The 24,584-nt window shown below is 41.5% G+C and overlaps 1 protein-coding gene and 1 pseudogene across 2 annotated transcripts; both read left to right on the top strand.

The window, feature by feature from the left end:
• Positions 1-1,312: 1,312 nt before the first annotated feature.
• Positions 1,313-7,365, top strand: LOC311103228 (sterile alpha motif domain-containing protein 9-like; the record flags this gene model as incomplete). The annotated part of the gene is made up of 2 exons (XM_084144769.1): positions 1,313-1,316; positions 2,723-7,365. The coding sequence occupies 2 exons, from the start codon at positions 1,313-1,315 to the stop codon at positions 7,363-7,365; spliced, it is 4,647 nt and encodes a 1,548-aa protein (XP_084000895.1).
• A 767-nt stretch (positions 7,366-8,132) lies between these two features.
• Positions 8,133-21,265, top strand: LOC311103229 (sterile alpha motif domain-containing protein 9-like; annotated as a pseudogene). Its single transcript has 3 exons — positions 8,133-8,264; positions 12,595-16,038; positions 21,023-21,265. The product of its transcript is annotated as a sterile alpha motif domain-containing protein 9-like (transcript).
• Positions 21,266-24,584: the final 3,319 nt, after the last annotated feature.

Raw genomic sequence — 24,584 nt, forward strand, 5'->3', positions numbered from 1 at the left:
TATACAAAAGTATGTGGACACCACTTCAAATTAGTGGATTCTGCTATTTCAGCCACACCCATTGCTGACAGGTGTATAAAATCGGGCACACGGCCATGCTATTTCCATAGACAAACATTGGCAGTAGAATGGCCTTACTGAAGCGCTCAATGACTTTCAATGTGGCACCGTCGTAGGATGCCACCTTTCCAACCAGTCAGTTCGTCACATTTCTGCCAAGCTAGAGCTGCCCCAGGCAACTGTAAGTGCTGTTATTGTGAAGTGGAAACGTCTAGGAGCAACAATGGCTCAGCCGTGAAGTTGTAGGCCACACAAGCTCACAGAACGGGATCGCTGAAGCGCGTAGCGCGTAAAAATCATCTGTCATCGGTTGCAACACTCACTACCGTGTTCCAAACTGCCTCTGGAAGCAACGTCAGCACAATAACTGTTTGTCGGGAGCTTCATCAAATGGGTTTCCATGGCCGAGCAGCCACACACAAGCCTAAGATCACCATGCGCAATGCCAAGCGTCGGCTGGAGTGGCGGAAATGCGTTCTCTGGAGTGATGAATCACGCTTCACCATCTGGCAGTCCGACGGACGAATCTGGGTTTGGCGGATGCCAGGAGAATGCTACCTGCCCCAATGCATAGTGCCAACTGTAAAGTTTGGTGGAGGAGGAATGATGGTCTGGGGCTGTTTTTCATGGTTCGGGCTAGACCCCTTAGTTCCAGTGAAAGGAAATCTTAACGCTACAGCATACAATGACATTATAGACAATTCTGTGCTTCCAACTTTTGGCAACAGTTTGGGGAAGGCCCTTTCCTGTTTCAGCATGACAATGCCCCCGTGCACAAAGCGAGGTCCATACAGAAATGGTTTGTCGAGATCGGTGTGGAAGAATTTGACTGGCCTGCACAGAGCCCTGACCTCAACCCCATCGAACACCCTTGGGGATGAATTGGAACGCCGACTGCGAGCCAAGCCTAATCGCCCAACCGCAGCGCCCAACCTCACTAATGCTCTTGTGGCTGAATGGAAGCAAGTCCCCGCAGCAATGTTCCAACACCCAGAAGAGGGGAGGCTGTTTTAGCAGCAAATGGGGGACCAACTCCATATTAATAACCATGATTTTGGAATTAGATGTTTGACAAGCAGGTGTCCACATACTTTTGGTCATGTAGTGTATATGTCTGTTACACAAATATATTCAATTCAATTCAATTAAAATATTGAGGTCAACGATTCATTTTTCACTTTTGCCTGAATAACCCTTCCTTTTATTTTCCTCTCTCAGAGATGCCGAAATGAACTGACGCAGTGTCTGCAAGATGGGTAAGTTAGATACATAAAACTGTCAAATACTTTTATACTGTGAGTAGTTTTACAGTACATTGAATGAAAAGCTATCAGTGAAATGTGGATTCTGTTTCTGATCAATTCTATACATTAAGTAGAGATTGTCTAGATATGTTTAGCTCAAAGTTTCATCCATTTTAAATCATTGGCCATTGGAATAAGAAAATAAAAAATGTAATGTGTCACACAGTGCTCAAGCCTAGTCATGACATGTAATCAGAGAAGAATGGCTATTATCATCTGATTAATGTTTAAATATAAATATGTGCAATGACTATGTGGGTCATTCTTGAATTGCGGTGGCTTTTGTGTCCCTCGCTTTGCAACCATGAAAAACACTTTAAAATGACAAATAGTTACACATTCATTGGATAGTTTAGTGTCTAAATAAAAAGTGTCATTGGTGTTACTGATTAATCATATCACTTAAGTAAACTATTTTTAAAGGGTTAATGACATTAGATTTGAGCATCTACGGCCTTAATTATCAAAAATGTGTCATTGGTCTAATCATCATTGGTGTTACTACTGCTACATGTGGCACAATGGTATCATAATGGTAAAAATGATTTAAAGGTGCAATATGCAGAAACTGCTCTGCCATTTCCTGATTGCTAAAATTTCTAATAGTTCGCTTAATTTCAGTTTATGTGATAAAACAAGCAGTCATTGTGTAGAGAATTATTGTACCATCTAAACCACTATGACATTTATTTTCCATAACCATTGTATTTTCAGCTGTTTGAAGCTGGTGTACAAAACCGAAAGAAAAAGACACAAAAACAAAACTTAAGAACGGGAAGCATAGAAATAGCTCACATAGAATAGATCTACCACTTCTTAGACTTGCTTTCAATGAGAATAATATATCTAGAACTCACATTTCTATGTGAATGTGGTCGTCCAAAAATGTACACATTGCAGCTTTAAACTAATTAAGCTGCCATATTAGTTGACTTAGAATGGCACCCAAACAAGATGTACCCAAACAAGATGTACCCAAACAAGATGTACCCAAACAAGATGTACCCAAACACATTTACATAAATACAAATCCTAAATCTCATTCCCAAAAGCCACCGCAATTCTAGAATGACCCATGTACAATATGTAGAATAGTTATTTGATAAAAATCATTATTGATGGGAAATCAATCAAAAGTGGTTATTAGTCTATCCATGCTCAGGGTTGGGGTACATCTTTTAATCAGACAATAGGAAGTGAATTTAAATTATATTAATTATTTTCTGACTATTATTTGTATTAATTTAATTTCAATTCACTACCTGAACTGATTAAATTGAAAATAGAATTCACCTCAACCCTGATGCAAATATTGATATACCATGAAGTCTTACATGGGTGAGTATTATTTTTTACAGAGTGGAAGGAATTACCATGTGGCGAATGGACAGAATCCCATGTGAGCTCCTGGTTAAAATTCATTGGAGTGAAAGAGACGTACATTCTGAAACTGTACGAAGAGGAGGTTACAGGACCTGCACTAATTGAGTTACAGGAAAAGTATCTACGCGATACAATTGAAATGAAAGGCGGCCAAATCCAACTAATGCTGCACAAACGAGATGAACTTTTGAAGCCAGTACCACAAAAAACAAAAGCAGTCAGTAGCACACAGAGAGGTACCAGAAATGTTGAATCTAGTGCTGAATTCACACAAGAATCTAAAGACAAAGTTGCGAGATCCAGTGAAAAAAGTAGACCCGTTTCCATACCGAATGAAGGTGAACCAAAATCAGACGGTGCATCTTTGCCGCTTTGTGACTTTCGTAAATTTGATGACAGTGACAAAGAATTCAGATATGTCAAAAACACAGTACTTCCACCAGAGACTGGAATTGAAAACATGATTGTTCCATGCCATGAATACAAGTCACTGGAAAATGCCCACAAATTGGAATCACAAAAACTCAAGGTCAAAGTTGCAAGTGAGGTGCTCAGATTTTCATGTGCATGCATGAATATGCGGTCCAATGGCACAATTCACTTTGGGGTCATGGATAAAGTCAAAGGCATCTACAAACATGGTGAAATCATAGGAATACCAGTTCAAAACCAAGATGACTTTGTGGATGCATTAGACTACATTGAAAAGTGCTTCAGAGGATCAACCCATCAGTCTGATGCCAGGAAATGCATAAGGAACCCAAAGTTCATTGAGGTAATTGACAAGGAGGCCAGTGAAACAACCTGGATCATTGAATATGATGTTGTCCCCAAGGCAAAAGTGGTGAAAGACAAACTGTACAATGTCACTATTCCAAAGTTCAGCGAGAAAGCCAACAAAGTAATCTATGAGGAGAAAGCCCCCTATCACAGAGTAGGGGCTAACACACCCCACATATCAGAGGATGGCCTAATTCATTTCATTCAAGGTCTGAGGGACAAAGATCAACAGAGAGAGGAGGCTGAACTCTCAGAAAACCAAACAGCTTCTGACTGTAGAGAGGATCAGAAGAGAAAACTCTCCATCCTCCTCACATGTGGAAAAAAGTACATGAATGACTCACTGTTCTACATCATAGTGACAAACAAACTTCAACAAAAACATCTTGAGAACATCAACTTCTTGACTCACATGAATATATTTTGTGTGTTTGACTTTGACCCAGACTCGAAGACATCGGGTCTATGTGATAAATATAAAGAGCACCATGCCGCAAGCCTTCATTTTCTGCATGACTATGCTAATGATAGTGGGGTGAGCACCACTGACTTCATAAACCGTTTGAAGCTCTTTGATAGACCAAGCTGGATTTTCTGCAATGGGCGAAGCGATTACCGTGGAGATGAGAAACCTTGTGATGAAGAAACCTGGATGAAAACCAAAAAAAAGCAACTGAAAAGGGCAGTGTCCGTCATCTGCAATGAAATTCTTCCTAAAGGGTCATTTGTGGTGGTTTTCTTGCTCATGTCTCAGGTCGAACAGCCTCTTGTTGATACATTCCATGAATTCTATGCAGAAATGAATGGTGGTGATGATTTGGCTATAATATCAGAGTCAAAAGAGAACTACAAAAAGTGGTCTAGCCTTGCCCAGGTATCTTGTAGCATGGCTGCACTCAAAGAGATCAGTATTGTTGAAATGCCACTGAGTCATGTTGATGCCACTGTTCAAACTATTCAGCTTTCAGTTAGTCAACCAACAAGGCGCTTACCAGTCTTCAACAAAGGATTGTGCTTCTTAAAGGCAGTTGAAGAGGATGAGATTAATTCTTTGGACATAGTCAGTGTTGACCAGTGTGATAACACAAAGGTGGAGATAATGGACCAAGACAAAATCAGCACCATTGAGAAGTATTTCTATCAAGGTGGGAAGATAGACTGGATGAACTTGTGGCTTGCAGACAAAAATCTATGTGGAGAGGTCATCAAGCGAGATGCATACAAAGAAACTAATGAAATTCTGGAGAACATTGTACATTGTAGTCAAGTCAAAAGATCCATTGAGACTGTGAATATATGTCACCATCCTGGCAGTGGTGGGAGTACAGTTGCACGACAGATCCTCTGGAGTTGGAGGACAAAATTGCGATGTGCAGTTGTTAAACAATTAAAGGAATTCACAACTGTGTGTGAGCATGCAGTGCGTCTACGGGAATATGAAGAAAAAGACAAAAACAGCTGTCTCCCTGTACTGTTGCTGTTGGAAGATTGCAATGCAGATTATCTGGATGACCTTAGGCGGGAAATAGGCAACGCAATTGCAACCAAGAAAATAAGTGCCTCTGTCCTATGTTTTATCCTGCTCATTTGCAAAATGGCCCATGATCCAGAGAGGATGTGCCGAGCATTGCCGTCTCAGACCGTCGCAGTGACACACAAACTGACAGATGGAGAGAAGACTCTCTTCTCAAAGAAACTGAAGAAACTAAAGCTGAAATTTGAACATGACTTCATTCTCACATTAGTACTGATGAGTGAGGAGTTTAATCCAAGCTACATTGAGGGATTTGTGAAGAATCTGCTGGACAATATTGATCATTCATCTCTCATTACTCGGCTTATGAGATTTGTAGCATTGTTGAACTGTTACATTCATGACTCCTACATATCTGTGTCACACTGTGAGGCTTCCCTTGGCATAGATATGCACGTGGATAAAATCCGTTACCATGCATTTCTGGACAGTCTTAGTGAACAAGCTAGACTTGTTTTCATACACCTTTCACCTTTCAAAGGAGAAAATCCATTATACCTCTCGTCCATACGGATAATTCATCCACTGGTGGCAAAGGAAATTCTGAAGCAGCTCTCTACAACCGTGCCTCAAAGCATGATAGCAATGGATCTACTACAGGACAAAGTACTGATGAACCATAGGTTTGGCAAGGATGAATTTTGGAAGTTCATCCAAGTTCTCTTCATCAGACGCAACAAAAAAAGCAGAGGAGATCCTAAAGACAGTTCATTCTCTCCTCTGATTGAACATGTCAGCACTGAAACAGGAGGAATTCAAACAGCTGTTGATCTTTTGAAAGCAGCCTACACATCTTTAGGAAAAGATCCATTTGTTGCCCAGCAGCTTGCACGTCTGCTTTACACAAACACAAGATTCAAGGAAGCCCTACATTGGGCTGAAGAGGCAAAAAAAATCCTGCCATTTGATACATTTGTCCTTGACACATTAGGACAGGTGTACAAGTGGTGGTTTTATCACATGCACGACACCCTTGACAAGCAAGAATTACTGCCTGAAAAGGTTACTGAAATCATAGACACTGCTCTGAAAGGAATTTCTGCATTCCGTGCCTCAGAACAAAAACCCTTAAAAAAAACAGTCAGTTTGAACAGTTCCTACTATGGGGAGGTGGATGTTGGATGTAGACTGCTTCAACTCATATCATCAGTTGATGTTTTTTCAACCAAAGGTGGAAATTCTGAGCTGATGAAATACTTGCTGACTGAATACATACCACAGGCAGTTAAAAAACCCTGGCGGAGTTTCCACAGCCAGTTGAAAGGAATGCAAAAGAGTATTTACCATGCTCTTGAGTGCATTTCTGAAGACCTCAGTTACTTTCAGACAGACATTAGTGACGAGGAACAGGAACTTGACACAAGAGAGCCTGAACAAGTTCACAATCCAAGGAAATGGCTGACAAGGACGAGTGCTGTGTATGCTGGCTTTTTTTGTAATGTTTCTGATCTAGGCAACCCAATGCCTGACAACATTGATGATGAAATGGCCACTAAAGCTGAAATAGCCAACTCATTCCAAAGACAAATGAACATTTACAAGCTAGGAGGAGGAAACATCACATCCATCCTCTCCTTACTCTATGATCAGAAGACAGTGAGATCTGCTAAAAAGCTGGAGGCAATAATTGGCATGTATCCAGAGAACCTCAAAAGGAATGACCTCGAACAGACAGAACTTGTCAACTTCATCTTTTGTCAGATAGCTCTTGCTTGTGCTTTACCTGGCTCATCAAAGCTACTTTTACCTGAACAACTCCAATATCTCAGCATGAGATTTAACACAGAGGGAAAAAACACTTCAACAGCTAGTGCTCTTTTTCTTCTCTTACTTCTGCTCTGGCCAGAGGAGCCAAGCAGAGAGAATCCTAATCCAGCTCATAGCCAAGTCCTCATGTCAGCAATTGATGCACTTCAGAGACTTTATGAGCTCAAAATTCAACATGTTCCTCCAAGAAAGAGTAGAATAGCGACCCACTTCTTTCTTGGAAAGGGAAAGGGTCTGTACAAGATTGTTCACAAGGGTCTGATTGAAAAGCACATAAAAGGAAATCTCAGTGAAAGAAGAATGAAGTGGCTAGGAGGTGAGGTGTGGACAACCCCTGAGGTTGTACGATTGCTGAAACGTGTTGAAGGATGGACAGAAAATGGACACCTGTTTGTTCAGGGCACAACCAAAGGGAGCAAGATCAGGGTCATTCCACGGTATTCAGCATCTCTACCAAATGCAAACGAAAATGTAACTTTCTACCTAGGCTTTTCTTTTGACGGGGTGCTTGCTTTTGACATTCAAGTTTTGGACTAATCTAACAGGTCTAAGGAGTAATGCTACAAACCACAAGCATTAATACAAAATAAGATCCCAAAGTGATCGCCTACTACGTTATCTAAGAGCTGTTTAATTTTTTTTACATTTTAGTAATTTAGCAGATGCTCTTATCCAGAGCGACTTACAGTTAGTGAGTGCATACATTTTCATACTGGCCCCCCGTGGGAAACGAACCCACAACCCTGGCGTTGCAAGCGCCATGCTCTACCAACTGAGCTACACGGGATATCGCCAGTCAATAGGTGACACTGCTGTTTGATCTGAGTTTGGTATTCTATTGTAGCAGTGAGCCAAGTGAGGCACTGTTTACTATGCACTGAACTGTAAAATAAATGATACTGTACCTCCCGGGAGCGACGTTCAGAATCAAAAGTCCAAAGTTATGGTCACAAACAGAGTTTAAAGGGGTTATTAACAAAAATAGACAGCCAAAAGACTAACCCAGTCATTACTGTAGTTCAGTACATGCCAAAGCCAAATGCTCAGCATTCCGTGTCACTTGTAAATCATGCAGCAAACGAAACCATTTTGCCAGAGTTTGTAAACAAGCAAACCTCAACTCAATCTAGTAGAGGAAGACAATGAGTCAGATGACCAAGCAACAGAAGTGGACACAGCAGCCCTACCTGTGCAGCAGCTACCAAGACGGATACCTATTCCACTGGAAGAAAAGATTAAAGGCCATACACTCAATGGACAATGACAAAATCATCACAAAAGAGCCAACACTGTAGATCAGCAACATGGTCGTCATTGAAAAGCCAGAAAAACGACGAATCTGTATGGACCCTAGTGCACTCAACAAAGCCTTACTGAGATTGCACTACCAGATGCCCACCATAGAAGAGATTCCACCAGAGATATCCAACGCAAAGGTATTCTCAGTACTCAACGCCAAAGATATCCATTGGTAAGTCAAACTTGATGAAGAGAGCAGCTATCTAACAACTTTCTGGACACCCATAGGCAGGTATAGATGGCTGAGAATGCCATTTGGAATCAAGGCAGCAGCTGACGAATACCAGTGCAGACAGCGTGAACCACTACAAGGCTAAAAGGAGTGAGTGTCATCGCAGAGGACATTCTACCCTATGGATGTGGCGGCACAAATGAGAAGAAGTGAGAACAAGCAATGGCATATCATATCAGAAACCTCACAGCTCTCCTGCAGAGAGCCAGAGATATCAATCTGAAGTTGAACGAAAATGAACTCAGGTTAAAGCTACCTAGTGTGCTGTAGCATGGGTCATCTTCTCACCACAGAGGGTCTTCGCCCCATACCCAGAGAAGATAACAGCCGTTTAGAACATACAGACACCGACCAACGTCAAGTCACTACAGCGGCTGTAAGGGTTTGTGAACTATCTTGAAAAATCTAAAGGAAAAGGCTGCACACTGCTGTTCATGCTCGCAGCTGATTTTATTGTTACAACGTCGACCCTTAAGTCTTCATCAGGCATCAATAACCTAAGGGTCGAAACGTTGTAACAATAAAATCACCTGGGAGCATGAACAGCAGTGTGCAGCGTTTTTATTTTTCATGAATTCACCTAGAACTCCAACACCTACATACAAGTACCTGGATGTGCGTATGTTCTTCAGCTTTTGTTTATGAACTATCTTGCAAAATTCATGCCCAATCTATCTGATGTGTGCGAGTCGCTCAGACGACTGATTGACAAGGGCATTGAATGGACATGGCTGCCACAGCATGACGCAGCAGTTGAGACTATTAAACAGTTAGTCACACAACATCCAGTGCTTAAATAATACGACCTGAATGATGAAGTCACTCTGCAATGTGACGCCAGTGAAACAGGCCTTGGCGCAGCCCTTCTACAGAAAGGAAAACCTGTTTGCCTCCAGAACATTGACTCAGACAGAACAGAGATATGCACAGATTGAAAAAGACTGTCTCGCCATTGTTTTTGCATGTGTCAAGTTTGATCAGTTTCTGCATGGCAGAGAGTTCATCACAATACAAAGTGACTACACAAGCCGCTCATGACGATCTTCAAGAAATGTCTACTCACAGCACACAAGCGACTGCAGAAAATGTTGCTTAGGCTACAAAGATACCAGCTCCATATGCAATACAAACAAGGCAAAGAACTACATGTAACTGACTTCCTGTCCAGAACAGCTCTATCAACCACAGAGCACAGACAAACGCAAACACCAGCCAGTCTACGCTATGGCCCTGACCACAACTGACCAGGAACAATTGGATCACACCGTGATGTGAACATCTCAACTAAGACAGCTCAAATCAACAAAGGCTGGCCAGGAAGTTCGGAACCAAATAGGCTGTGAGTCACACTGAGAGATTTCTGGACACACAAAGAGGAGCATACGTTTCTTTCGCGTCGGGAACAACAGTTGTTGACAACTGTAGCATTGTAGCTAAGCCTAACCCTTTTCCTAATCTTAACCTCAGTCTCCTGACCTGCCACTCTAATTCACCTAACCTGCCACGTTAATTAACCTAAACTGCCACGTTAGATATCCTAACCTGGTATGTAAACAAATCATCTGTGTCGAGAAACCATCAGTCTCATTACACCGGAATGGCAGGTGTCAATGGGAGTTTCCTGATATCAGTGTACACCTACATCAAGAAACGTGGTTTGCAATTACACCATGTTCTGTTTTCTGGCCATGGATTACGGAGGACGTAAAGCTCTTCATCAGCCAATGTGTCACCTGCAACTCCATCCAGAAGAGACAGCAAAAGGAGACACTCATCCCGCACCAAATCCCTCCCCTCCCATGGTCCAAGGTCGGAATGTACTCACTTTCAACTAAACCAACTACCTCATCATGGTAGGTTATTACTCTGACTATTGGGAGCTAGACGAGCTGACTGACTCCCTCAGCCACCATCATTAAATGCTGCTAAAGACAGTTCAGCAGACATGGCGTTGCCCACACTGTTGTCTCTGGCAATCCGCCCCCCTTTCCGAAATAGATTTCCCAAAATGTGATGATGAGTAGGTATTTAGGCACGTGATATCATCACCATACCATGCCAAAGCAATTGGATGGTGAAGACCCATGGAAAACAGTGCTGGCATGGAGGAACACTCCAACAGAGGGACTCATCAGTTCTCCTGCTCAGCGGCTCATGTCAAGGCTCACACGCACGCTCCTGCCCGCCACGGACACACTGCTCAAACCCCAAGTGGTACAAAATGTAATTGCAAGAAAACAAGCCAAAGGACTGACAGCAAAACACCACTATGACACACGTGCCTGTGACATGCCCAACATCATCCAAGGACAAACAGTAAGTGTCCTTCTCCACCGCAACAACTCAGCCAGCACTTGGAAGCTTGACATATGCACCAATCAATTCAGTGACCGGTCGTATGAAGTACTGATGAACGCTAAGAATTACTGCCGAATCAGAAAATACATTAATCCAGTGACTGATACACCCGATAGAACACCAAACAAACAGGGATGAGGATGACTGGGGACCATGGAACGAACCGAACCCGCCATGTCAGTGGGGGGTGAACAGGCCGCTGCTATGGATGCAGCCTCACAGCCTGAAAATCAAGCTCTGAGACACAAGAACGAGAGCAAATATCAGGCCTAAAAGGTCATACAAAAATATACTAAAAAGAGAGAAGCAGAGTGGAGTAGTCTGCTTATGGACTTTAAGGTGTATTCTTGTTGAAGGTGTTTTTTTAAGAACCCAATTCTATGTTTTTGTTACCCCTGTTATGTTTACTTTCAACGGTCTAACCCACAGCTATGGGTGTAACGCAAAACATTGAGCCCTATGACCATGGAATAGATTTAGGTTGTTTACCTGAGTTTGGTATTCTATTGTAGCAGTGAGTCAAGTGAGGCACTGTTTCCTATGCACTGAATGGAGCTGTATGCATGCTACTGATGCTGAAGTAAAGACACTATATGAACAATACCTTGCTCTTATATTGTATAATCAGTACACAAAACAAGAGCTAGTAAATGTTTTGAAACAGTGATATTTTGAGATGACTAAGAAGTCATTTGTAAAAACAGATAAGGTTTTATAAGTCCCTGTTTAAATAAAGTGCAAATATATAATGAATACTGTTGTTGTATGTATAGCAATTCTTTACTGTCCATATATTACAAGCAGTTTTATGTGTTTTTGTCCATGTAAATGTGTGTGTAGGTTCAATGCACAGTACCTTGATTTATCATTTAACCTTATCATCAATTAAAGGAATATAATGTTTAAAACTGGCCTTTCCATGTTGCTTAGCTAGCTTTTCATTATACAGTACAATAAAACCTCATGTGCAGATATCTACTAAGTCGGCTATGGTTACTCAGATGTAACACCTTAACTTGGAACCTAAATTTACTATGGGTACTTAATAACTTATAATGTGTGGTGTACACATCTTACTTCATCCTACTTCATCCTAATATCTTCAACCATAGTATTTCCTATATTGCACTGTGAAAGTGTGACATGTATACTGTATATTGTCTGTACCTGCAGTGTTGCAACACACCTTATCTTCCGGAATAACATGTCATGGGTAAACACAATAATAACACTTGAGATGGTTTATTACATTATTTATTTATTATTTACTTATCTAATCAATTCATATTGTTTTATTATTATTATTAAAAAGCAGAATACAGATCCAGTTCATACAGAATAGGCTATTACCTAAAACAGGAATGAGTCATCTTCTCAGTTGTGCAGGTCACACCCATGATTATTAGAGCGGTCTTCACAAATGTTACCATTCAACATGAAATTATACTGTACACCACAGACTCTGGAGTGTGAAAGGTTCAGGGTCCAGATACTATTAACTCTGATGTAAGAAAGATACTGATACAAAAAGAATAGTCCTACACATATAGTCTTTGAATATAGAGTAGTCTAAGGCAGGGGTCTTCAACGTTTTCTCGGCCAGGGACCCCGACCCAGGCAAACTGACGACCCAGGGACCCCCATCATATGTTAACCAAAAAACATTTTGCATCTTGTCTTATCATCAGGTGAATGATAATGGCAAGGAGAAGTAGCCTAATCAACATTTTAAAATATATAGATTTGGTAGATCGTTTTTCATTATTTTGACATCCCCATGTTATAATTGGAAGTGTAAACTCTAACATAGCCTATTAGCTAGAACTAACTCCAAACACATTTTCGCTACTAGCAGCTGTTTAGCTGGTTAAACAAAGGCTAGCCATGAGGTAATCAGATTTGCTTGTGGGTGCATGAACATGCGGACCAATGGCACAATACACTTTGGGGTCATGGATAAGAGTAAAGGCATCCACAAGCATGGTGAAATCCTCGGAATACCAGTTGAAAACCAAAGTGACTTTGTGGATGCATTGGACTACATTGAAAAATGCTTCAAGGAGTTTGACCACCATTCTGATGCCAGGAAATGCATAAGGAACCCAAAGTTTATTGAGGTAATTGACAAGGGGAACAGTGGAGGAAACTGGATCATTGAATTGATGTCGCAACAAAGTCATCTATGAGGAGAAAGCACCATATCACAGAGTAGGGGCCAATACACCCTGCATACCTGGTGAAGACTTAGTTCATTTCATTCAAGGACCTGTGGAAAAAAGTACATGGACGACACCTTGTCATTCATCATTGTGACAAATAAGTTTCAAGAAGAACATCTGAAGACCATCAACTTCTTAGTGCACATGAAAATCTTCTGTGTGTTTGATTTTGACCCAGACTCCAAGACATCTGGATTATGTGGGCAATATCGTGAGCACCATGCTGCTAACCTTCACTTTTTGCATGACTATGCTACTGATCCTCATCTAAGCACCACTGACTTCAAGCAGAGCTTACAGCTCTTTGATAGGACAAGCTGTATATTCCGCAATGGGCGGAATGATTACCATGGTAGTGAAGAGCCTTGTGATGGAAAAACCTGGATCAGAACAAAGAAAAAACAACTGAAAAGACAAGTGTCTGTCATCTGCAATGAAATCCTCCCTAAAGGTTCATTTGTGGTGCTTTTCTTGCTCATGTCTCAGGTCGAACAGCCACTTGTTGATACATTTCATGAATTCTATGCAGAAATGAATGGCCATGATGATTTTGCTATCATCTCAGAGTCCAAGGATAACTACAATAAGTGGTCAAGTCTCGCCCAAGCATCTTGTGATTTGGAATCATTCGAACAAATCAATATTGTGGGCATGCCAATGTGTCATGTAGATGCTACAATTCAAAGCATTCAGCTCTCCAATAAACAACTGACTAGACGTTTACCTGTGTTCAACAAAGGGCTGTGCTTCCTGAAGACTATAGATGAAGACACAATGCTTTCTCTGGACATAGTCAGTGCTGACCAATGTGATGAAACAAACTTGGATGTAATGGGCAATGACCAAGTTAGCAACATTGAGAAGTATTTCTATCAAGGAGGGAAAATCAGCTGGATGCACTTGTGGCTTGCAGAAAAAGTGAAGTGTGAAGAGGTCATTCAGAGAGACGCATACAAAGAAACAACCAAGATTTTAGAGGGTATTTTACAGGGTGATACAACAAAAAGGTCCATTCAGAGTGTCAATAAATGTCACCAACCTGGCAGTGGGGGAAGCACAGTTGCACATCAGATCCTCTGGAACTGTAGAACCAAACTCCAGTGTGCAGTGGTTAAGCAATCATACCATATTCAAACTGTATGTCAGCATTCAGTACACCTCCGAGAATATGAAGAGAAAGACAAAAACAGTTGTCTCCCAGTGCTCTTGCTGCTGGATGACTGTAATGCAGAGTATATAGACGAGCTCAGACGGGAATTAGGTAATGCAATTGCAACCATGAAGATCAATGCTTCGGCATTATGTTTCATCCTTCTTATCTGCAAAAGATGCCACAACCCAGAAAAAATGAGCAGGAATTCCCAGACAATACCAGTGACACATGAGCTGTCTAAACAGGAGAAGATTCTATTCAAAAAGAAACGACAAGAACTGATGTTTGAACCGGAGTCCATTCTAGCTTTTGTACTCATGAGTGAGGGATTTCAGAAGAGTTACATTGAGGGCTTTGTGAAGAACCTACTGGAGGATATTGACCACTCATCTCTCACCACTCGCCTTATCCGATTTGTGGCCTTGCTCAACTGTCATGTTCAGAACTCCTACATATCTGTGTCACACTGTGAGGCCTCCCTGGGCTTAGGCATCCAAATAGATCGGTTCCATTACCATACATTTGTGAATTCTCTAAGTGAACAAGCTAGACTTGTTTTCATACAACTGAGAGAAAGTACAACACACATCTCATCCATTAAAATGCACCCTCTCATAGCAAGGGAAATTCTGGAACAGCTGTCTGCCATTCAGCCTCAAAGCTCCATCACAAAGGATCTTCTCCTTGACAAGGTTCTGATGGATCATAGGTTTGGCAGGGATGAATTTCTGAAGTTCATCCGAGATCTTCTCATCAGACGCAACAAAATAAGCAGAGGCGATCCTAATGACAGTTCGTTCTCTCCTTTGATTGAGCATGTCTGTAGAGAGAAGCCTGATGGCCTTCAAAAAGCAACTGAACTTTTAGAAGCAGCATATACCTGCTTTGGAAAGGATGCATTTGTTGCCCAGCAGCTAGCACGACTGCTTTATACAAACAAAAGATTCACTGAGGCCCAGCATTGGGCAGAGGAAGCAAAAGTGCGCTGTCCACATGATACTTTCATCCTTGATACGGAGGGGCAGGTCTACAAAAAGTGGTTTTATGAACAGCATGATGCTCTGGGGACAGCTGGGAAACCGCCTGAAGAGGTCTGTGAAATCATTGGTATAGCTCTGAAAGGAATTGCTGCCTTCCGTGCCTCTGAAAAAGCTCCCAAATCAGAGACAGTCAGTCTGAACAGCTCCTACTTTGGGGAAGTAGATGTTGGATGTCGGCTCCTTCAGCTCATATCCTCAGTGAATGTTTTTTCTACAAAAGATGGAAAATCTGAGCTTATGAGATACTTACTGACTGACTATATACCAGAAGCAGTTAGTAAACCCTGGAAGAAGTTTCATGGCCAGTTAAAAGGAATGCAAAAGAGTATTGAAAAGGCTCTAGAGTGCATTTCTGAAGACCTCAGTTACTTTCGCACTGACATAAGCGAGGAAGAAGAGGAACTTGACACACGAGAACCTGAACAGGTAAACAATCCAAGGAAATGGCTTACAAGGAAAAGCGCTGTGTACGCTGGCTTTTTCTGTAATGTTGTTTCGCATGTAGACAGTCCAATGTCTGACTGCACTGAAGATGTAATGGTCACTCCGTTCAAAAAACAAATGAAAATTTATGAGTTAGGAGGTGGGAATGTCACAACCATCCTCTCCCTGCTCTCTGATCACAAGACTTGGAGATGTGGAAAGAAGCTAGAGGAAATAATTGCCATGTATCCAGAGAACCCCAAAATGAAAGAACTTGACCAGACAGACCTGGTCAACTACATTTTCTCTCAGATAGCTCTTGCTTGTGCTGTACCAGGTTCTCCAAAGCTGGTTGCGCTTACGAAACTTCAAGATCTCAGCATTAGATTTTACAGGGAAGGCAGCAAGTCAGCAAGTGCTTTCTTTTTGCTATCAATCTTATTCTGGCCAGAGGACAATGAATCTAGCTCTGCAAAAAACCAAAAAGTATTCATGTCAGCCATTGAGGACCTTCAAAGACTACGTCGGCTAAAAATGAAACCAAAAAAGAGCAGAACAGTGACTCACTTCTTTCTTGGAAAGGCAAGGGGTCTGAACAGGATTGTTCATAGGAGTGCTATTGAAAAGCACATTAAGGGAAATCTCACAGAGAGAAGGCTCAAGTGGCTCGGTGGGGAGGTGTGGAATACCGCAGAGGTTGTCCAAATGCTGAAACGCGTTGAAGGATGGACAGAAAACGAGCATCTGTTTGTTCAAGGCACAACCAAGGGAAGCAAGATCAGAGTCATCCCCTTGTATTCTGCCTCCTTACCAAATGCAAATGAAAACGTCACTTTTTACCTAGGATTCTCTTTCGATGGGGTGGTTGCTTTTGACATTAAAGTTCAGGAGGTGTAAGGTACACTTCAACTTTATGTCCATATAAGCACAAAATGTGCTCCCAAAAGGTTTCTACTACATAGCAAAACGAGCGTAACCAAATGAATGTGATTTACATTTTCACTACTGTGAATGGTTAACAGCTGATTATGAACTTTTTAGTAAATAATGTATTTGCAACATTTGAGAACTTGCAAAATGTAAATAAAATGGGATCCCTGAAACACATACAGGGGGTACATGGTCCTGTTCGAATAAGCTGCATTATGCAAAAGGTAAATAATGTTGTAGTATGTATGACAATGATATGGCTGGGTGGGGAGGTATGGACAAACTCACACGTTGTCCAAATGCTGAAACGTGTTGAGGGTTGGACAGAAAATGGAAACCTGTATGTCCGAGGCATGGCCAAGGGACGCAAGATCAGGCTCATCCCTTAGCATTCTGCCTCTCTACCAAATGCAAATGAAAATGACACTTTTTTATTTACCCAGGCTTTTCTTTCGATGAGGTGGTTGCTTTTGACATCAAATTATTGAGAACATGACAAGAAATACAAGCAGCAAAATGTAAATTCAATGGGAACCCTGGAACACAAACAAGGGGTACATGGTCCTGTTAGAATAAGCTGCATTATGTAAATAGTGAATAATGTATGTATAATGATGATGTCGTAAATAAATACATTTGTAATGTCTTCTTGTCCATATACATATATAAATGATGTCTTAAGAGCAAGTATTCAATGCATAATCCCCATATGTGTTGCGATTGAGGTTAGTCAAATAAAACAATATAATTTATTAAAAGCCTATCCAAGTGAAGTATTTTTGTTACCAGTGCAAAGGACTTGTTGATCTTAAAACCTACTAATTTAGTCAAAAACAGTATGTTTGGTTCGCACACCTTATATAATGCTGAATAAAATTCTCAATTGCAAGTAAAAGATACATATTATATTTTATGTAAAAGACACTGCAGATGAACAAAATGGACACACCATGTTAATGATTAAAGTTCTTTATTCTAATTTGAATATTTGTCCAAACAAAATCTAAATTTGTCACAAAGTACTATACAGTAGGCTTTGTTTGGCTTAGTTGTGTGTCCTAGGTGGGTCTTTGAATAATGATGCCTATTATGCTAATTAACAAATAACATAAATATTGTGGCTAATAATGAGTGCCAATAACTAAAGAGCAACAGTGAAAACATAAAGCTCAGGGGTAATTAAATCAATCATTCACTGTACAGTAGTGCATCATCTTCTTGTTGCTATTTTACTAACACATCTACAAGAGTATACTTAAGAAAATAACACTCTAGCAACATTAGTCAGGCTGCGTTTACACAGGCAGCCCAATTCTGATACAATTAATAGCATGGGCGTTTATTTGTTTCAATCACTGAACACAACCAACGCTTAGTAGAGAAAGGCTTCTATTTGAACTAGGCATCTCTTTTCTTACTAACCTTTTTTCCTCCCCCAACCTCGCAGTCTCGCCCTCTTCTGATCCACCTCAGACAAACGGTGAAGTTCAACCTTTTGATTTCAACATTCTCTCACTCATTTTGTATAAATTCCAAAATGCCTGGCTGTTGCTCTCCTGAATTTTGCTCTGCTAATTTGATGTCCTGTTTTCTTTTTGGTGGCGCTATGGCTAGCAACAATGACAGAATAAAGAAACAATTATAATAATATTCACATGACCGTGGGAATATCAGAGCTGTGTACATGGTATCCTCGTAAACAATTAATTTAGACCCAGTGTTAATTTTAAACAAGCTTTGTGTGCCGATGCCCGGATTTGAGACTTGCCGTTTAATTGAAGTTTTACGGTAAGGGAAAGTCAGAAATTGTTACACATACAGTTGAAGTTGGAAGTTTACATACACCTTAGCCAAATACATTTAAACTTAGTTTTTCACAATTCCTGACATTTAATCCTTGTAAAAATTCCCTGTCTTAGGTCAGTTAGGATCACCACTTTATTTTAAGAATGTGAAATGTCAGAATAATAGTAGAGAGAATGATTTATTTCCGCTTTTATTTCTTTCATCACATTCCCAGTGGGTCAGAAGTTTACATACACTCAATTAGTATTTGGAAGCATTGCCTTTAAATTGTTTAACTTGGGTCAAACGTTTTGGGTAGCCTTCCACAAGCTTCCCACAATAAGTTGGGTGAATTTTGGCCCATTCCTCCTGACAGAGCTGGTGTAACTGAGTCAGGTTTGTAGGCCTCCTTGCTCGCACACGCTTTTTCAGTTCTGCCCACAAATTTTCTATAGGATTGAGGTCAGGGCTTTGTGATGGCCACTCCAATACCTTGACTTTGTTGTCCTTAAGCCATTTTGCCACAACTTTGGAAGTATGCTTGGGGTCATTGTCCATTTGGAAGACCCATTTGCGACCAAGCTTTAACTTCCTGACTGATGTCTTGAGATGTTGCTTCAATATATCCACATAATTTTCCTTCTTCATGATGCCATCTATTTTGTGAAGTGCACCAGTCCCTCCTGCAGCAAAGCACCCCTACAGCATGATGCTGCCACCCCTGTGCTTCACGGTTGGGATGGTGTTCTTCGGCTTGCAAGCCTTCGCCTTTTTCCTCCAAACATAACGATGGTCATTATGGCCGAACAGTTCTATTTTTGTTTCATCAGACCAGAGGACATTTCTCCAAAAAGTACGATCTTTGTCCCCATGTGCAGTTGCAAACCGTAGTCTGGCTTTTTTATGGCGGTTTTGGAGCAGTGGCTTCTTCCTTGCTGAGCGGCCTTTCAGGTTATGTCGATATAGGACTCGTTTTACTGTGGATATAGATACTTTTGTACCTGTTTCCTCCAGCATCTTCACAAGGTCCTTTGCTGTTGTTCTGGGATTGATTTGCACTTTTCGCACCAAAGTACGTTCATCTCAAGGAGACAGAACGCGTCTCCTTCCTGAGCGGTATGACGGCTGCGTGGTCCCATGGTGTTTATACTTGCGTACTATTGTTTGTACAGAAGAACGTGGTACCTTCAGGCGTTTGGAAATTGCTCCCAAGGATGAACCAGACTTGTGGAGGTCTACCATTTTTTTTCTGGGGTCTTGGCTGATTTCTTTTGATTTTCCCATGATGTCAATCAAAGAGGCACTGAGTTTGAAGGTAGGCCTTGAAATACATCCACAGGTACACCTCCAATTGACTCAAATGATGTCAATTAGCCTATCAGAAGCTTCTAAAGCCATACATTAATTTCCTGGAATTTTCCAAGCTGTTTAAAGGCACAGTCAACTTAGTGTATGTAAACTTCTGACCCACTGGAATTGTGATACAGTGAATTATAAGTGAAATAATCTGTCTGTAAACAATTGTTGGAAAAATTACTTGTGTCATGCACAAAGTAGATGTCCTAACCGACATGCCAAAACTATAGTTTGTTAACAAGAAATTTGTGGAGTGGTTGAAAAAACGAGTTTTAATGACTCCAACCTAAGTGTATGTAAACTTCCGACTTCAACTGTATGTAACAACTGGCTTTTCTTACCAGAAGCAACTGGTTCTGCTGCACAACCAGATCAAAATCACCAAGGCCTTAGATTGATATAATAAAGATGAAACCATAAATAGAGTAATATTTGTAAGCAAGAGTGGGCAGATATCCGCTGCACTGGACTGAAAAGTTACGTTTCGTCAGCTTTAGCTTGAAATAAATAATGAGAATTGTCAAGCCATGCATAGGTTGTATCAATAGCACCACACTGACCAGACTTCAGCTAATGCTTATCATGGATGTGTTTACCAGTCCTTTTTCATTCATTGTATTAAGCCTGTGCTTACCCATTGAATGTGAACAGACACTGAAGTCTTTCCCTCCCGGTAATGCTGTTCAAGGGTACTGCAGAGGGAGTAGTGGCTCCTTTGGTGGCTCCTTGACAATAACTTCATCATGAACCTAATAAAACCCTGCTCGGAACAGGAGTCCCCATCTGTAGCATGAGGAAACCAAACCAATGTTCCCCAGCACAGGACAGGTAACGTTACAGTACACTAAACACCTCAGTGCTCAGATTACACACTACATTATTAATAACCCTCTCTTCTTACCCGGTACTCTGACATCACCTGCATAGAGTTCAACTGCTACTAATAATGTGGTGTATAATCTGAGCACTGAGGTGTGTAGTGTAAATGATCTGTCCTGCGCTGGGAAACAGTGGTTTGGTGACAGTGGGCTGGGCTGCGCTGGGCTGCAGGGGAAGTGGAGGGGGTGGGCCTGAGTCATGTGGGGCATACCTGGCTGGTGGCCCACTGAAGGTGGCATACCTGGCAGGGACAACAACAGGTGGTTATTATTCTCATATATACATTTCTGAGTGATCATGATGGTCAAATTGACCAGAAGAAGAAAAGTACTATAGACGTAATGTCAATGTTGTGGCGATGTGAGACATAAATGCTAAAAAAATGCTGCACAACTTTGAGGACTATGTGGTGTGTCTGTGGTGCAAGACCAGAGAGATTCAACATTTCATTACAGAGCTATGGTGCTTGAAGCTATAGTGGATTTCTGCAGTTTTGTACAGGTGTGTCTTAACCTGACAGCCCTTACCTGGTGGCATTCCTGGAATCTTCATGGGCATCCCTGGTCCTGGAGGCATCATCGGGGGCATCCCTGGTCCTGGAGGCTTCATCGGGGGCATCCCTGGTCCTGGAGGCATCATCGGGGGCATCCCTGGTCCTGGAGGCATCATCGGGGGCACCCCTGATCCTGGAGGCATCATCGGGGGCACCCCTGGTCCTGGAGGCATCATCCCACCCATGGGCTTCATACTGAAGACCAAATAGAGAGAGAAAACACATCATCACAAGAGTTCATAGTAAAATGACTATTACATGACTGTTTATTAGACCTAAAGAATGTCCAAATAAACTTACCAGGTGCTGTTTTGAGCAAACAAATGTAGTGGAGAAACTGTAAGGGGAAAATAAATACTAGAAAAAAACGATTTGGTAAGACAGTCATACAATCACCAATTATCAGTCAATGTCTCTGTATAAGCTTCATAAATACTTAAGCAAGTAATGCATCTAGATAAGTCCTAGTAATAACACCAGTGTCAGCTCCCCTGGAAGCATCCCCAGCGCTGTGGGGACAGGGGGAATCCCTGGCTGGGTCATGGGGGGAATGTAGCCTGCAGCCTGGGGCTGGGCAGCTGGCGGCAGGAAGGACGATCCGGGCTCCTTGTCCTCCTCATACTCATCAGAGTCATCTTGGTTGTTCAGCTTCATCTTCTGACTCTCTGTCAACTAACAAACAACTAACTAAAAGGCATGATCAACCCCTTAGACTGGTCAAGAAAAATATCATGATCATTGACAGAAATATGTGGTGCAAAAGGGAGGAGAATTAATAATTCTGGTTCATGTTAATGGTTAGTTAATAGTCCCTCGCAACTGTATGCAAACATTCCAGCTGCTGTCATCACACGTGCTTGCTGATGAGAATGATTGTGTCACAATTATTAAAGACCATTAATCAAACCCTGTGTTTTCTGTTTAAGCATTCTTCTCTCCTCTATGTCTTTCCCTGGAATACACTCCATGCCGTAGATTTACAATTCAATATCTGTCCTTCCAGGTATTGCATTTGGGATTTAATCAATGGTTTCTTTGTCTATGTAAACGCTGGATATACGCAGCACTGTGGGATGCTGCATTTAATGAGCATTGGATATACTGAGTATAATGCTGTGTTTTCACTACTTACAGTTGGGTTGTAATGAAAGCATGCCGACAATTACAAAAGTGAAAACATGGCATATCTTTCTGAAAGCAAAATCAGTCACTTCAACAAACTGTTGCTGTGACCCCATGTCCTTACCTGCATACAGTGGGTGGCCAATCCTGGCCCTGTGTACAGTTTATTGTGACGTGATTTTTGAAGTATTTGGCCTTCTGGTGCTGAATGACCATTTCTTTAATCGTCTAAATCTCTGCTGCAGTACGGTACCTTGTCGTCACTAGCTTCCACATCCACAAAGTGAAAATTATGGCTATACCCATTCCTAAAATGTATCTTCTTAAAATTGTATTTTAAACCTAACCCTAACTTTAACCCTAACCTTAACCACACAGCTAACCGTATGCCTAACCCTAACCTTAAATGAAGACCAGAAAGCAATTTTTTGTTTACATATATTTCTACGATATAGACAATTTTGACTTTGTGGGTGTGGAATCTAGTTAAGTGATAATGCCTGAGAAGACGGTATTTGGAGGATATATTGGCACGGTGTTGTTAGGCCCGAGACAAAGTTAAGGGCTGGCAAAGCCTTCCAATATATCTTCCAAACACCGGCTTCAAGGGCATTATCACTTTTATACAACGGGTTACCAACATATTCAAATAATGATTGACATATTTTCATTAAAAACGTTATTTTTATGAATTTATTCTTACTATTTCATCCTTCCACAAGAAGTCGCTCTGGATAAGAGCGTCTGCTAAATGACTAAAATGTAAATGTAAATATAGCTAATTTTCCCCCTAACTTCGGACACTCTCTAGCGGTTGGAGGCCTAAATCACCTCGAGTTCAACATTTAAATGGACTGGAAAATAACGGTACGTTTTGCGACCAAAGACACCCTTCTAGCTAGCTGACCACCGATTTTCACTGCATGTTAAGTTAGGTTTTGAGAGTTTTCAAAAAAGGTATATACATACACATTTTGTGGGACACGCTGTATATTGTAAAATTCGACTGCGCGACAGACCACACCTCATTTAATATCCAACTTTTTACCTCTGAAATATAGCTAACGGACTTTCTAATCGGTTCGGTTGCCAGAGACGTGACCCAGTCGTTTAGTCTTGTTCTGTATCTATGGACACAACCCAGTCGTTCGTCCTAAGTGTTCTATTGCCATACTGGCTCGCAACATTCTTATCCCTTGCTTGCTGGCTAGCCAACTACGGCTAACTTACAGTCACGTCAAACAGTGCAGCCAGAAAACAACAAAGTAGCTGCATTAGCATTTGTTAAAGCTGTTTTCAAGTTACATTTATTTGGATACATCCATAACAATGAGCTAATGAGGCGCAATTTCACCTGGCATAGAACATGTGCTCTCTCGTCAAGACACTGTTGTTCTGAGGAGCTAGCCAACAACACAGCTAACACAATCACTTCAAACTGAAGCTGGAAAGACTGCAAACAAGCTGCACTTCATTTGACCTGCTTTCTATTGACATTTCTTTGTATATATCCATAAAAATGATGACAGCTGGCTGGCTGAGAAACGTTGCCTGCCTGTCTGTCTTGTCCCGACTCCCGACACATTCATTACTATGGGACAGCTGGAGATCGAATTTGAATATTGAAACAATGTTGCAAATGTCGGAAAGACAAACCACAAGGTTTATGCAAATCTCCGCTGTTGAATATGAAATGTTAGTCTAAAAGAAATGTCCAGATGCTTTTTATAGTGGAGATCAAGTTTATAAATTGCTTGGCTGGGCTGATATACATTTACATTTTAGTCATTTAGCAGACGCTCTTATCCAGAGCGACTTACAGTTAGTGAGTGCACACATTATTAATTTTTTCACACGAAGCCTCTCCTTCGTTGCCCGGGCGGTGTGTTTGGGATCATTGTCATGCTGAAAGACCCAGCCACGTTTCATCTTCAATGCCCTTGCTGATGGAAGGAGGTTTTCACTCAAAATCTCACGATACATGGCCCCATTCATTCTTTCCTTTACACGGATCAGTTGTCCTGGTCCCTTTGCAGAAAAACAGCCCCAAAGCATGATGTTTCCACCCCCATGCTTCACAGTAGGTATGGTGTTCTTTGGATGCAACTCAGCATTCTTTGTCCTCCAAACACGACGAGTTGAGTTTTTACCAAGAAGTTCTATTTTGGTTTCATCTGACCATATGACGTTCTCCCAATCCTCTTCTGGATCATCCAAATGCACTCTAGCAAACTTCAGACGGGCCTGGACATGTACTGGCTTAAGCAGGGGGACACGTCTGGCACTGCAGGATTTGAGTCCCTGGTGGCGTAGTGTGTTACTGATGGTAGGCTTTGTTACTTTGGTCCCAGCTCTCTGCAGGTCATACACTAGGTCCCCCCGTGTGGTTCTGGGATTTTTGCTCACC

The sequence above is a fragment of the Coregonus lavaretus genome (genome assembly GCF_964263955.1).
Source record: "Coregonus lavaretus genome assembly, chromosome: 28".
Taxonomy (NCBI): Eukaryota; Metazoa; Chordata; class Actinopteri; order Salmoniformes; family Salmonidae; genus Coregonus; species Coregonus lavaretus.